Source organism: Polypterus senegalus, chromosome 17 (genome assembly GCF_016835505.1).
Source record: "Polypterus senegalus isolate Bchr_013 chromosome 17, ASM1683550v1, whole genome shotgun sequence".
Taxonomy (NCBI): domain Eukaryota; kingdom Metazoa; phylum Chordata; class Cladistia; order Polypteriformes; family Polypteridae; genus Polypterus; species Polypterus senegalus.
This window is the reverse complement of record NC_053170.1, coordinates 63,267,478-63,282,642: the sequence shown is the minus strand read 5'-3', so window position 1 is coordinate 63,282,642 and position 15,165 is coordinate 63,267,478. Positions and strand designations below refer to the sequence as shown.

The 15,165-nt window shown below is 38.7% G+C and overlaps 1 protein-coding gene across 3 annotated transcripts in view; it reads right to left on the bottom strand.

Moving 5' to 3' along the window:
- rnf213a (ring finger protein 213a) overlaps positions 1-15,165 on the bottom strand; it is a 377,172-nt gene that overhangs the window by 37,287 nt on the left and 324,720 nt on the right. For all 3 annotated transcript variants that reach the window (XM_039739973.1, XM_039739975.1, XM_039739974.1), the window contains 5 exons: positions 8,036-8,146; positions 5,913-6,155; positions 1,392-1,467; positions 676-710; positions 485-585 (listed from right to left, as the gene is read on the bottom strand). In XM_039739973.1, coding sequence (XP_039595907.1) covers positions 485-585; positions 676-710; positions 1,392-1,467; positions 5,913-6,155; positions 8,036-8,146 — 566 coding nt within the window. The remainder of the gene's footprint in view (positions 1-484; positions 586-675; positions 711-1,391; positions 1,468-5,912; positions 6,156-8,035; positions 8,147-15,165) is intronic.

The window sequence follows — 15,165 nt, the reverse complement described above, 5'->3', positions numbered from 1 at the left end:
CAAACTCCCCAAAAGACATGGATTAAGTTTCATATCTCTCATGAGTAGTACTACAATGTCACCCAGAAAAACAGTTTGTGTTCTGTTTTGATTTAAATCTTCATTTAAATGTTTTCAATTTCTAAACTATTTATACAACTTTACTGGACAAAAGCACAGGAAACTTCAATGAGGTACTAGACCCCACCTACTAAACTTATTCCATTAAATGTCAACAAGTGATCAAGTCACAGCTTTCTTCAATAAGGTACAATTTTTTGGTTACAATATCTTACTGTATTAATTAACAAAATGTTTTCACAATGCCATGAATCCTAACAACTGATGCAATGCCACTGTCAGCAAAATGGTACCACAACACTAAAAATCCAACATTTCTTTTTTTCATTTCTTTCACTTTCAACCTTGAGTCTAAATGCTTAAATAAGTATGATTTCCATGTTGAAGTATTACACAGTTTTGATTAAACATTTTGTCTGCTTACCCAATTTGAGCTACCATAAATCCTGGAAGAGGCAAGTGATTTGCTCCTCCAATTTGAGAACCACAGTCAACACATCTTCCGAATTCCATTGGCTGTCCACACTTCAAAATAAAAACACACATGTTAATCAAGACCGTATGCAAAATTTACACTACATATATCATAGAAAAAATCCATTTACTTTCACTTACCTCGCCAATGGTACAATGATGGCCATTTGGACAAGCTGTAGAAAATGTAAACAGAAATGTTTAAAAACAAACAGAGCACACTAAAGTAGATAAACAAAACAAAATCTTCAAACAGTGCAAGACACTACAAAGAGATGCACTTAAAAAGTACTAAGCTATTAAACTATCAAAATTAAGATATTATTTTTAAAGAGCCTTTTGAAGTATATACTAGAGCTGACCAATTATATCAGTCATAACCGACTGGCTGGGCATGTTGTTGATATAAACAAATATTGTCAATTCGCTCCAAACATTTGTAGAAACTTCCTCAAAGAGGCAAACTATAGCCATCACTTTTTTATTTTTAAATCTCAACAGGGCTGTGAGGCATTCACTGTATTGTGTAAGCAAGATAATCTGAAATAAATTGATTACACTATGTTACAAAGTAGTGCCTTCGATTTTTTAAGAATGCCAGTGCCATTGTCCTCCTGCAAGCACAGCGTACATTGCAAGCTTGCAATACCAATCAATACTCAGTTTTAAGAACTTTTTGTAGCATGTTGTTTGTACGCATTGTAAGAAAACTGCTGCTTAGGTGTCCTACACAACATTGAAACATCAAGCCTGGGTAATCTTAAAAGCCAAATGATAAATACATCAGTTCATGAAATACCATTAGGCTTTAACTTTTACATTATTAAAGATGATATTATCAAGATTACTTTACTTACTATACCACTGCAGAGGCCCTAGAGCTTGCTGAGCAATATGCAGCATATCTTCAGGCATGGTTGGCAAAAAGGAATTCTAAAAGAGAAAATATTTTATGTAAGTAACAGACAAACTCCAAATGAATGTGGGTGGGGGTTTGGGGATTATGTCAGGTTTGGATTTTAATTCAAACTGGAAAAAGATGACATCTTATTCTCCAGAAAGTCTGAGGCAAAAGATCTACAGAAACCTGAGCAACAGAGCACACACTTTAGAAGCAGTTTGGGCGACTCTTACACATAGAAAGACACAACAGAGAAAACTATGTAATTCCTGTTGTGTTTAAACCTACAGCAACAGTTCCATGCATCCTGACTTTTTTTGGATCAGGTTAAGGTTATGAGGTGAGGTCTCATTATCAGAATTGAGCCCGGACATTGGGCTTAAATGTAAGGAAAAACACCCACAAAAAAAACAACAGATAAGCTGATGGTCAATGATATTGTCTATTGTTGATTAGTTACAAAAATTTGCAGAAGTTTCCCCGAAATGGCAAACTACAGCTGTCAAGCACTCATATTCACAGCCATGAGGAACATGGGATTCCCATCCTTAGCTAGTTTAGCAGAAGTGTGCAAAGTGGAAGGAAGGAAGGAAGGAAGCCTGATCAGAGAATTATGCACAAAGTCTGAAATGTGAACTGTACAGGTATATTTGTAGAATTGCACCATTGTTATGCTCACAGACTCCCAGGGCTTGAAGTAGGCCGATACTGGTTGCGCTTGAAGATTCAAGGGGACTCCTTACTTGATATCAAATTCTAATATACATACGCCCCAACCACCAAGGGCCCTCCCCCCACCCCAAAAACAAATTGTGAAAAGGAACAAGATCCTAACTAAAAAAAGTACTTCCTATAATTTGGTTCCACATCAAGCACTGCTTGCAGACAAACAGTATAGTGTCTTGGCTGTGGCTCATCCATAAGCCTAATTGACTGACCTAGCATTTGTTTTTGGTGTCAGCTACTCTGTGCAATCAATGATGTTCATGGAAGAGAGCACCATTCTGCTTTCTATGTATAGAGACAAAAGTATTAAAAAAGGAGCCAGAGCAGGCTGCAGAAATTGGAAGGGTCAAGAAGTAATGAAGTGAACTGCAAGGAAAAAAAAATTGCAAGTCATGAGACTGCATGCTTTGGTGAAGAATGAAACACCAGAGCAGCAATCATGGCCTTCTCTATAGCCATAAAATTAAACTTTAACATCACATATAAACACTGTTCCAATAGCTTAGCCTTAATGAACAATAAAGCTTTATTTTTTATTCTACATGGAGGGTCATTAAAATAAAAATATAACTCATGTGTACACAAGATAAAAAAACTGAAATAAACTAATTACAACATACAATACCAGTCAAACGTTTTATGAGATCAGTTTTTCTTCAAATTTAATCAGTTAAAATGCAATGAATGACCTACAATGGTGAAAATGTAAGCAGTAAACTTCCAGAGGCTTAATTTTTAAGGTTAGGTTAGCAAAAACTGAAAAGAAGGAAATTTCAGAATATTACAAAATGGGCCTTCTTCAGAGTACAACTAATAGGTTACAACCTACAGATGTTCTGCAGCAATTAAAGGAAATTAATCCTTGCAAGGTGAAGCAAACAATTTGACACGGGTGTTTCAACTTCTGTTGATTACTTAAATACCTTCTGTCTGTCTTAAAGCAGAGTTAGAACAGACTGTGCTAGTAAACCCTCTGAAGTACTGCTTAGAAAATATTCCAATGATAATGACAAGAAAAAATCAATTAACAAATGAAATGAGACAGAGCATTATTACCCTTAGAAGTGTATGCCTTCCATTTAGAAAAATTGAAAAAGAAAAAAAAACAAAAATGAAAAAGTATCAATGAGTACAGTGTCCTACACATTCCAAAGGCAATTGTAAACTGGAAGGAACTCTAATAGGAAAAGATATATAACAGACCCAAAATCACAACACAATTAGAAGATAAGCTTCTGAGGGTCACCAGCTCGTGTGACAGGTGTCTCACAGCACAACAGCTTCAAGCACAGCTTAACATAGAATCCCTGAAGCCTACGAATAAAGTTGTAATCCGGGGCCACCTTAAATTCCTTTGCACCTCTCCATTAGCGTCTTTTGTTTTGCAAATGTATCGATCAGCAGAAGCAGCAAGCAGCCTGCTATCCCATTCCCCCACTGCCGCAGCTCAAATCGGACAAAAAGTTCTCCCAGCTCAAGTCTGTTAATCAGAGTGTGAGGTGCCTGGAGTTGTATTGGGTAAATAATATATTGTTATTTGGAACACATGCATTTCATGTATGTTCCGTGTCTACAAGGATCTGGGTAAATGTCGGATGACAGGAAATGCGAGGCTAGAAATGTTGAACACATAGCTAAAACAGAATTTTTTTTTCATGTTATAGTATTAAAATATTGAATGAATTCCAAATCAAGTCAAGTTGGGAAGCATGCACTGATACAGTGCGCTGCCACACCCACTACACAGCGAAACAACTCGGGATCCCGTATTGCAACCCTGAGGCAGACATGCGGTCTAGTCCCACCCTCCGGAAATTACCCTTTATCTGCTACAGTCAGGTGTTACGTGGGCGACCCCTTGGCCTAGTCCAGTCACTCGGGTCCCCAACAATGAGGATCTTACGAGCTGACTCAACCTTGGGGAAACGTGCCACATGGCCGTAGTGCCGTAACTGACGGTCCCTCACAATGCAGGTAATGTGCCTCATTCGAGACTTCATGAGAAACCGCTCATTCGACACAAAGTCAAACCAACGGTACCCAAGCATCTTCCAGAGAGACACAGTACCAAAGGAGTCCAGTCTTCGTCTCAGGTCACTGGAGAGCGTCCATGTCTCACAACCATATAGCAAGACAGGAAGCACCAGGACTCTAAAGACTTGGACCTTTGTCCTTTTGCATAGATATCTGAAGCACCACACACCCCTTTCCAGCGACCGCATGACCCCCCCATGCTCTCCCAATCCGCCTACTGACTTCACTGGAAGAGTCACCAGAGACATGAATGTCACTGCCAAGGTAAGTAAACCTCTTAACAAGGTCAACACTCTCTCAGCAGACAGACACACTGCTGATGGCTGTGCCCAAGAGGTCATTAAAGGCCTGGATCTTGGTTATTATCCAGGACACTCGCAAGCCCAGACACTCAGACTCCTCACTTAGTCTCACAAGCACCCTGATCAGAGCCTCCAAAGTTCAAATATCAAAAAAACACTTTCACAAGAGGTACAAGAATAACAAAACAAGTGCACTTTTATTCAAGAATATAACTGAAAAAAAAGAAATTGGGTTAGGGTATGATGCTGACACGACCACTTGGCTGGTGCAGATTTAAGAACTGCTGACTCATAATCAGGAGAATGTGGATTCGATTCCGGGACCATCTTAGGTTTCCCATTTTGAGTAGTAAGCTGCTCTTATTGTTACTGTTATACAATAAAAACATACATTTGATTTGAGTCAATAATAGATGGTGTAAATTTATGGTTCTGGTAAAGGTTAGTGTTTTTCTTAAATTCAGTTTTATTCTCTAAAGTCACATTCAAGCTCCCCCCGATCTGACACTGCTGTTTTCAAATAAAAAAAGAGTAGGACAGCTGCTATTTAGGCCTTTAAATGTTTGAAGTGCCGTACAAGATGCAGATCATGTGGCACGGCAGCAGCAGCAAGCCAGCAGCTGATTGAGCAATGAGGAGGTAAAAAAAAAAAAAAACTGTTTTTCATTATATCACCGTTTAAAAAAGGGTTTCGGAGGAACGGCCGCACCTCCTTGGGGTGCATTCAGCCCCCATCTTCACAACGCGAGCAGCAGAAATGTGAAGTGGCTGGCACGTAGCGCATGCCAGGGGGGTTGGCGAGAGAAGTGAGCTGGGGACAAACCCCCTAAGTACTGTATATATAGAAAAAGATGTGTGTGGTATGCACTTTCTCAAGGGGGGTTTCTCCAACATTTCCTGGATAGGTTACAGTTGCTGGGAGAAAAGATCTGTATTTTTACTTTAAGCATACTTTTACAAGAAATGTGCAACAATTCTGAAAACCGCTACAGTTTAGGGATCCTAAGTCTACAGAATCTGGATGTGTTAAAATAAAATCAGAGTCCCATCCCCACCCTTCCTCTCATACTGAAATTTTTTTTTTTAAAAAGGTAAAAATCAGATATAATTTCCACTTAACTAAGTATCACCTTTTTAACATTGCAATACATTTTAAAGAATTAACAAAGGAAAAATAAAAATAAAGTACAAAATCTAAGAAAGAAGATGAAATTCACTGTGAAAAAAGATAAAACCGTTTTAAAATTTTTTTAACATTTACACTTATTTCTTAATTCAGATACATTGACTGCAAGTTTTGGATGCCACAAAGCTGTTAGTAACTCTTAGTTTTTAAAAAATTACAAGCTAATTTTACAAAACCATTCAAAACCTTTTTCTTTATAACAACAAACCAGTTTAACACAGTCACAGACCTTCATATCTCTTGGAGTAAAAGCAAGTTGTTGCAGAGGAGTGAGAACTTCACTGGTCCCACACAGAAGGACAGCTGCAGTGTGAATTGCTAGTTCAAATACTGTGGACAGTGAGCTGGGAAGTCCTGGTCTGACAATGATGGGCACAAATTCATTATGAACCAAGGCAGCGGCAAACTGTTTCAGTTGGTCTTTTTCAAGTAGCTCTAGTGCATTGATGCAATTCAAAATTGTGTCACATTGCTGAAAAGAAAAGAAATGTAATTGTTGTAATCATGCATACATCACTGTATCATGTTATTCTAAGAGAAAATATATAATGAAATGATACAGCTGATACTTCACAGATATTTTCTGAACCTTCAAGGTTTTATGAATTTTCCCCCATGTAACAGTGGGATGGTTAAATCTTTATTCCATCTTGACAGTTTGCATTGTTTATGTTTAGCTATTTGAAAATATTAAAATTTTTAATAATTCTGCACAGCACTGAACATTATTTTTTTTCATAAACAGAGGTCACATAAAATTAAGCATCTTCAGTTGGATTTTCCAGAATATTCTGTTAGTGAAGCCAAAATCTGAAAGTGAAAATGTCAACTTTATTAATGAAATTAACCATGCAATGACAACAAATAACTAAGTAGGAATAAAAAACTAACACACACAGATAAAAACAACAAAGACCTAGACACTCCTTGAGGTCACTTAAAAAACAGATGGCCTCCTGTTTACTATGTGGCATGGCTAATGTAATCACTCACAATACTGGAACCTAGTTCACCCTTAAAGGACAAGGAAAATGACAAAATATTTTTGTCCTTGATCTTGGGCAATAGGTGGCCAGGTACAATAAGTCATCTACTGTAGTTGTAGGTTCTCCTGGCTAACCACTAGTAGTCTCCCATTGTTCTTGCACTATATACAATTCATTAAGTGGTGCTTGCTTCATTTATCTCCTGTCTTATTTCAGAAGCCCAACTTTAAAAACTTTCAGACTTGACTGGGCCTCCTTCAATGACAGACTGACAAGACAGAAATCACCCCGTTCAATTTTCCTGAAGTAGCTGAATAATACAGGACAAACTCCTCAACTAGCCCTAGGGGTCCATCTAGAAAAGCTACTGCTAGCTAGCATAGGTCTGTATCTCTTATCCTGACATGAAACAAAAACTGTTAAAGGATGGCTAGAGAAAGCAATAAGTAACTGGAAATTGCCAGATGTTTTCGATTCTGCATTTCTAGCTTCACATGAGTAACTTAACTTTTTAAAACACACTTTTCCACGGCACAAAATGCCTGCACATTTCAACTGGAGGCCAGAATCATAGAACAGTCAAGTAGTCAGATTCTGAATCTGGTGCAAATAATTCTATTGAGCCCCATATAGCTGAAGGTGAAGAGTCTATTTATACACCTGTGAGACAATGTTTTATTGCCACCGTCTCGAATAGAAGAGAATTTTAAAACCCTTTCCATCCCTTCTTATGTTTTATACATTTTATAATAAAGAGTCTGTCATTAAATGAATAGCCTAGTGTGAAGGCTTATAATTTCCCAAGGCTAGGAAGAATGGTGTAGCAGATTGTGTGAATTTCCCCTTTGGATTAATAATCAATCAATCTATCTATTTGGGGGTCCAGATCTAATTATGCAGATCCAGATCGTCTGGATGACTTTGATTTATGCAGGGATGATTCCAGTTTGACACGAAGACGATTCTTCATGTTGTCAGTTCACACACTTCTCAATGGTCCAGGATTTTCTGGGTGATTTTCTATGTAATAAACTTAATAAGTTATAGCGCAATGAGAATTGCATAATGGATATTTTCAGAAAAATAAACCTGGTTTTAAAATAAAATAAACATCAGGATTAAAATAAACAGAAAACAATTCTGATTTTCAGCTTCCTTTATACATTTATTAACATATTTTGACTTTGGCCAATACAAGACTTGAATTTCAAATGCAACAATCTAAGCTAATGCTCTCATGCAACCAGATGGGAAAGGAAGAAGGAAATACACACCACATTGATATTCACACACACATTCATATTTACTTGACCACTACTAAATGAGATAATTTTTAGAAAAAATTATATGTTTTTGTATTACTTACAAGTTTTTTGGGATGGACATTTGGATCTGTTGCTCCATACAACATAGTAACCTCACGGAAAATGGCTAGGATCAGGTAAACTGCTTGCTTATTGGCTGGACTTTGACATTTCTGAAATTAAAAGACATAAAAACAAGTAGTATGAAACATGTTCCATATTATACAATAATGTTTTATAAATTGTGTGATGTAAAATTGTGACTTCTGGGTACATTTTCAATAGTATTAAACAATTTCTGATTTGAAAATCTATAATTTCATGCAGTAATAGCTATAATCAAGTGATCTATACAGTAATCCCTCCTCGATCGCAGGGGTTGCGTTCCAGACCCCCCCGCGACAGGTGAAAATCCATGAAGTAGAAACCATATTGTTTGTATGGTTATTTTTATATATTTTAAGCCCTTATAAACTCTCTTACACTGTTTATAAATATTCCCCTCACAGTTATACAGCACAAACCCTTTGTATTCCCTTAGACATTAGGTAAGATTCATTGAAATTATGTATGTAAACACACTGTTTATATACGGTAAAACCTAAATATTATTTTAAAGATATCGAGCGTCTCCGATATCACATATGTTACAGCCATTACGATAGACAGGCCACCAGCAATAAATACGTACAATGCAAGAAAAATTGTATACAGTAAATGTGTCTACAGTGACACTAAACGTACGTACATGTACTAAGTACTGTAAGTAGAAAATTAATTATGGTTACTCATCAACAATGACAAGATGACTTGTCCGATAATGATGAGTTTAGTTTTACTGCACAACAAAGGAGAGCGTTACAGCTCTTCTAAAGGAGCCTCTTCAGGCGACTGTGTAGCACCGCCGTTGTTCTTCTTCAATCCAAAACCCTAAAGCAGATTCCATCCAGACTACTGCCTTATTACATCCACTTAAAACTCGTTTTGCACCCTGGTTAAAAGGACACTGCAGCCGTAGATCTTATATTCCTTTCCTACTTTTAAAATAAAAAGAATTGTAGCCTCATTGATGCCGTAATGGCATCCTACAGCGGTGTAGCTTTTCCCTTCCTTCACCATATCCAAAACGTTTACCTTTTCGGCAATCGTTAACATCTTCCGTTGGCGCTTGGGCACAGCCCCTGAAGCAGTAGCAGGAGCAGATCATTTTGGAGCCAAAATGAAGGGCTTGACTATGCACAAAGATAAACACAAAAGAACACAAAAGTTAACTCTTTACACAGTGAAACATGTTGATGCTGAATGAGCGAGATAAGACTTCCTGGTTAACGCCGTGGAATCGAATTCAGCGCTCCGTCGCTGAGCCATTCAGCACACAGGAACTTAACTGCGTGCTGTGATTGGTTAGCTTCTCAGCCATCCGCCAATAGCATCCCTTGTATGAAATCAACTAGGCAAACCAACTGAGGAAGCATGTACAGGAAGTAAAAAGACCCACTGTCCGCAGAACCCGGGAAGCAGCGAAAAATCTGCGTTATATATTTAGATATGCTTACATATACAAACCGGATTCCAAAAAAGTTGGGACACTATACAAATCGTGAATAAAAACTGAATGCAATGATGTGGAGGTGCCAACTTCTAATATTTTATTCAGAATAGAACATAAATCACGGAACAAAAGTTTAAACTGAGAAAATGTATCATTTTAAGGGAAAAATATGTTGATTCAGAATTTCATGGTGTCAACAAATCCCAAAAAAGTTGGGACAAGGCCATTTTCACCACTGTGTGGCATCTTCCCTTCTTCTTACAACACGCAACAGACGTCTGGGGACCGAGGAGACCAGTTTCTCAAGTTTAGAAATAGGAATGCTCTCCCATTCTTGTCTAATACAGGCCTCTAACTGTTCAATCGTCTTGGGCCTTCTTTGTTGCACCTTCCTCTTTATGATGCGCCAAATGTTCTATATAGGTGAAAAATCTGGACTGCAGACTGGCCATTTCAGTACCCGGATCCTTCTCCTACGCAGCCATGATGTTGTGATTGATGCAGAATGTGGTCTGGCATTATCTTGTTGAAAAATGCAGGGTCTTCCCTGAAAGAGATGATGTCTGGATGGGAGCATATGTTGTTCTAGAACCTGAATATATTTTTCTGCATTGATGGTGCCTTTCCAGACATGCAAGCTGCCCATGCCACACGCACTCATGCAACCCCATACCATCAGAGATGCAGGCTTCTGAACTGAGCGTTGATAACAACTTGGGTTGTCCTTGTCCTCTTTGGTCCGGATGACATGGCGTCCCAGATTTCCAAAAGAACTTGAATCATGACTCGTCTGACCACAGAACAGTCTTCCATTTTGCCACACTCCATTTTAAATGATCCCTGGCCCAGTGACAGCGCCTGAGCTTGTGGATCTTGCTTAGAAATGGCTTCTTCTTTGCACTGTAGAGTTTCAGCTGGCAACGGCGGATGGCACGGTGGATTGTGTTCACCGACAATGGTTTCTGGAAGTATTCCTGAGCCCATTCTGTGATTTCCTTTACAGTAGCATTCCTGTTTGTGGTGCAGTGTCGTTTAAGGGCCCGGAGATCACGGGCATCCAGTATGGTTTTACGGCCTTGACCCTTACGCACAGAGATTGTTCCAGATTCTCTGAATCTTCAGATGATGTTATGCACAGTTGATGATGACAGATGCAAAGTCTTTGCAATTTTTCGCTGGGTAACACCTTTCTGATATTGCTCCACTATCTTTCTGCGCAACATTGTGGGAATTGGTGATCCTCTACCCATCTTGGCTTCTGAGAGACACTGACACTCTGAGAAGCTCTTTTTATACCCAATCATGTTGCCAATTGACCTAATTAGTGTTTATTGGTCTTCCAGCTCTTCGTTATGCTAGGATTTACTTTTTCCAGCCTCTTATTGCTACTTGTCTCAACTTTTTTGGGATTTGTTGACACAGTGAAATTTTGAATCAACATATTTTTCCTTTAAAATGAGACATTTACTCGGATTAAACGTTTGATCTGTCATCTACGTTCTATTACAAATAAAATATTGACATTTGTCATCTCCACATCATTGCATTCAGTTTTTATTTACAATTTGTTTAGTGTCCCAACATTTTTGGAATCCGGTTTGTAAAATCCACGATAGAGTGAAGCTGCGAAAGCCGAAGCGCGATATAGCGAGGGATTACTGTACTAATAAAAGGCAAAGCCCTCACTGACTGACTGACTCACTCATCACTAATTCTCCAACTTCCCGTGTAGGTAGAAGGCTGAAATTTGGCAGGCTCATTCCTTACAGCTCACTTACAAAAGTTAGGCAGGTTTCATTTCGAAAGTCTACGCATAATGGTCATAACTAGAACCTATTTTCGTCCATACACTGTAATAGACTGCAGCTCGAAGGCCGTGGGAGGCGGAGTTGCGTCTCGCATCATCACACCTCCCACGTTATTCACATGAACTGACTGTGAACGCAGTACGGAGAGAACAAGGAAGAGCTCCAAAGAGTGCTGAAGAAAAAACACATTATACAATTGAGAAGCCAGCAAAAGAATATCAAGCGAGTGATGCATTCAAGCATATTCATAAGTGCAGCTACTGCAAAAACAAAGCACGGTGTAAACCGTAAGTTTAAATTAAATTTATAGACACGCTCCCGCTGACGTTTGTCATGCCTAAGACAAATACAATATTCGCGAGATACAAGTTTAATGAGAAGACACGAGGTATAAACGAGACTTTGGATCACTTTGTAACGGAGATAAAATAGCTGTAGCGAGAAACTTTTAAGTGCCGGGTCTTAGCTAACATTAAATAAAGCCGTGGACATCACAAGATCACACAAGAGAGCGGCTCACATGAACTGACTGTGAACACAGTATGAGTGATCACTTCGATGAATCAAACCTTTTCAAAAAACGCATTACACAACTGACAAGGTAGCAAAAGAATATGAAGCGAGTGACGCATACCAGCATATTCATGAGTGCAGCTACTTCGGAAACAAAGCACGGTGTAAACCTAAAGTTTAAATTAAGTTCATAGACAGGGTGCTGCTGGCGTTTGTCATGCCCACGACGAATACGATATTCGCGGGATACAAGTTTATTGAGAGGACGCAGGGTATAAACGAGAGTATTTTTCACTTTGTAACTAAGTTAAAATTGCTGGTGAAGGACTGTGCTTATGCAAATTCCGAGAGACTGAGTTTGTGGGGGGATTGACAGTTAAGGTGGGTGGGGGAGTCTCGTCATCATCTCCCCTCCCATTCACCTCATTACATTCACTTAATTTCGCTTCGAGCTGATCTCCGCACCTGACACGGTCTTACCGTTCCTTTTCCTTAGTGTTTAGTCCTCTCTCCTTTACTGATTTATATAAAGGAGAGTTGAGATCGTCAGGGATATAATAGTGTTTGGCACAAACTCAGCAAAAGTGCGAGAGAAACTTTTAAGTGCCGGGTCTGAGCTAACATTAAATAAAGCCGTGGCCATCAAAATCCGAGAGACTGTGTTTGTGGAGGGATTGACAGTTAAGGTGGGTGGGGGAGTCACGTCATCATCTCCCCTCCCATTCACCTCATTTCATTTACTTCATTTAGCTCCGAGCTGAGCTCCGCAGCTAATGCGGTCTTGCGGAAGCAACTTCGTGACGCTGCCACCAAATACTCACAGAAAAATACACAAGTTAATACACACGCTGTCTCTAGAGTTTCTCCACACTCTGCATCCTCCAGGCACTACTGAGCATAATCTAATTTTGAGGGTTGGGACACCAATAATGTTACTGAAAACCTTACAGCCACCGAGACTTTGTAACGGCACGAGACTTCAGGTCACGTGTCTGCAAAAGAACCTAATTGAGGCAACTATTTTTACTGGCAGTTGCTCAGGGGAGAGAGTTTGTATTCCTCGCATCCCCGTTATACCCTCTGATCTCCCATTTCAATTCAAATGCCTCCAATTTCCAGTAAGGCTCTGCTTCGCAATGACAATTAATAAATCTCATGGACAGACCCTACAAAAGGTTGCCATTGATTTGAGGCAAGATTGCTTTTCTCCTGGGCAACTATACGTTGCACGCTCAAGAGTAAGCTTGCACAGCTTGGTCATATTACAACCGGAGTGCTGCACTGACAACGTGGTATACAAAGAAATCCTTAACAAATAATTATTGGTATATTTTCCCTCAGTTTAAAAAGGTTTACTTTTCTTCTTAATAAAACTTTAAAAGCAGTACTTTGCCGCTGCGAAGCTCGGGGATTTTGAGATATATATATCAGTCACAAAACAATTACATTGACAATCATGTTACATTATTTAAAAAATGTTTCCTTTTCTTTTTCATTACTTCTTTAACACACTACTTCTCCCCTGCGCAGCGCGGGTATTTTGCTAGTTTAAGTATATACAGTAAATGCACCAGAAAAAGCAATACAAAAAGGTTAACTACTTAACTTGAATATTGTAGAATTCAATGCAAAGTTCACTTTTAGCAGCTTCTGCTTGATATGCTACTTGTAGAAAGATCTCTGGCTGCTTCAGGGTAGCTTGAGCAAGCCTCATATCAGCAGCTCATTTCTCCTGCTGCTTGAAATCATGGCGGGTAAATGACATGGCATTTGTAAGCATTGAAATAAAAAAATGCAAGAAACTTAACTTATATAAAAATGAAAGAGGATTCCCTAATCATTGCTTGATAACATGAAATATTTATAGTGAATACAATTCTTATTCTAAGGTTTCCCAGTAAACTATAAACAACTTCACAGTTGCAGGAGGTCGTGTTTTACTAACATGCTGGAATTCTATGAGGAGGCAACAAAAGGATACGATCAAAGTGGAGCATATGATATTTTTTATCTTGACTTTCAGAAAGCATTTGATAAGGTGCCACGTGAGAGGTTGGGCATCAAATTAAAAGAAGTGGGAGTTCGGGGTGATATTTTTAGATGGGTGCAGAACTCGCTCAGACACAGGAAGCAGAGGGCGATGATGCGAGGAACCTCATCAGTGCTAGGGCTGTTGCTATTTTTAATATATATAAATGATTTAGATAGGAATATAAGTAACAAGCTGGTTAAGTTTGCAGATGATACCAAGATAGGTGAATTAGCAGATAATTTGGAATCTGTTATATCATTACAGAAAGACTTGGATGGCATAAAGGCTTGGGCAGATTTGTGGCAGTTGAAATTTAATGTCAGTAAATGTAAAGTATTACGCATAGGAAGTAAAAATATTAGGTTTGAATACACAATGGGCGGTCGGAAAATTGAGAGTACACCTTATGAGAAGGATTTAGGAGTCATAGTGGACTCTAAGCTATCGACTTCTAGACAGTGTCCAGAAACCATTAAGAAGGCTAACAGAATGTTAGGTTGTATAGCACGTTGTGTGGAGTACAAGTCCAAGGAGGTTATGCTCAACCATTATAATGCACTGGTGAGGCCTCATCTTGAGTACTGTGTGAAGTTTTGGTCTCCAGGCTACAAAAAGGACATAGCAGCACTAGAAAAGGTCCAGAGAAGAGCATCTAGGCTGATTCCAGGGCTACAGGGGTTGAATTATGAGGGTTAATTAGTACAGTGGTTCGAGACTGTTATTTTACAATGAGTTCATCAAGAACACGGGGGGACACAGTTGGAAACTTGTTGAGGGTAAGTTTCACACAAACATTAGGAAGTTTTTCTTTACATAATGAACAATAGACACTTGGAATAAGCTACCAATTTGTGTTGTAGACAATAAGACTTTAGGGACTTTCAAAACTCAACTTGATGTTTTTTGGAAGAAATAAGTGGATAGGACTGGCGAGCTTTGTTGGGCTGAATGGCCTGTTCTTGTCTAGAGTGTTCTATCTATCTAATGTTCTATTACTGCAAATTATAATTATTCAAAAATTATTGGCAATCTCCACAATAACCTGCTATCCATCATAATCAGATGCAGCTGAATTTTAGCTAAAGGTTACAATATATATTTTAAATATACATTGGGTACTTTGAAACATTTTATGCTTATGAAATTTTATTTACAATTTGCCATAGATTCTCTACAACTAACAACAGGCATAAATCAAACCGTTTCTGACATCACTTGACTTGGACTCTGTTCTTTATGAACATGAGACACAACATGAGAGAAGCTGTCAGCACACTGATAAGACTG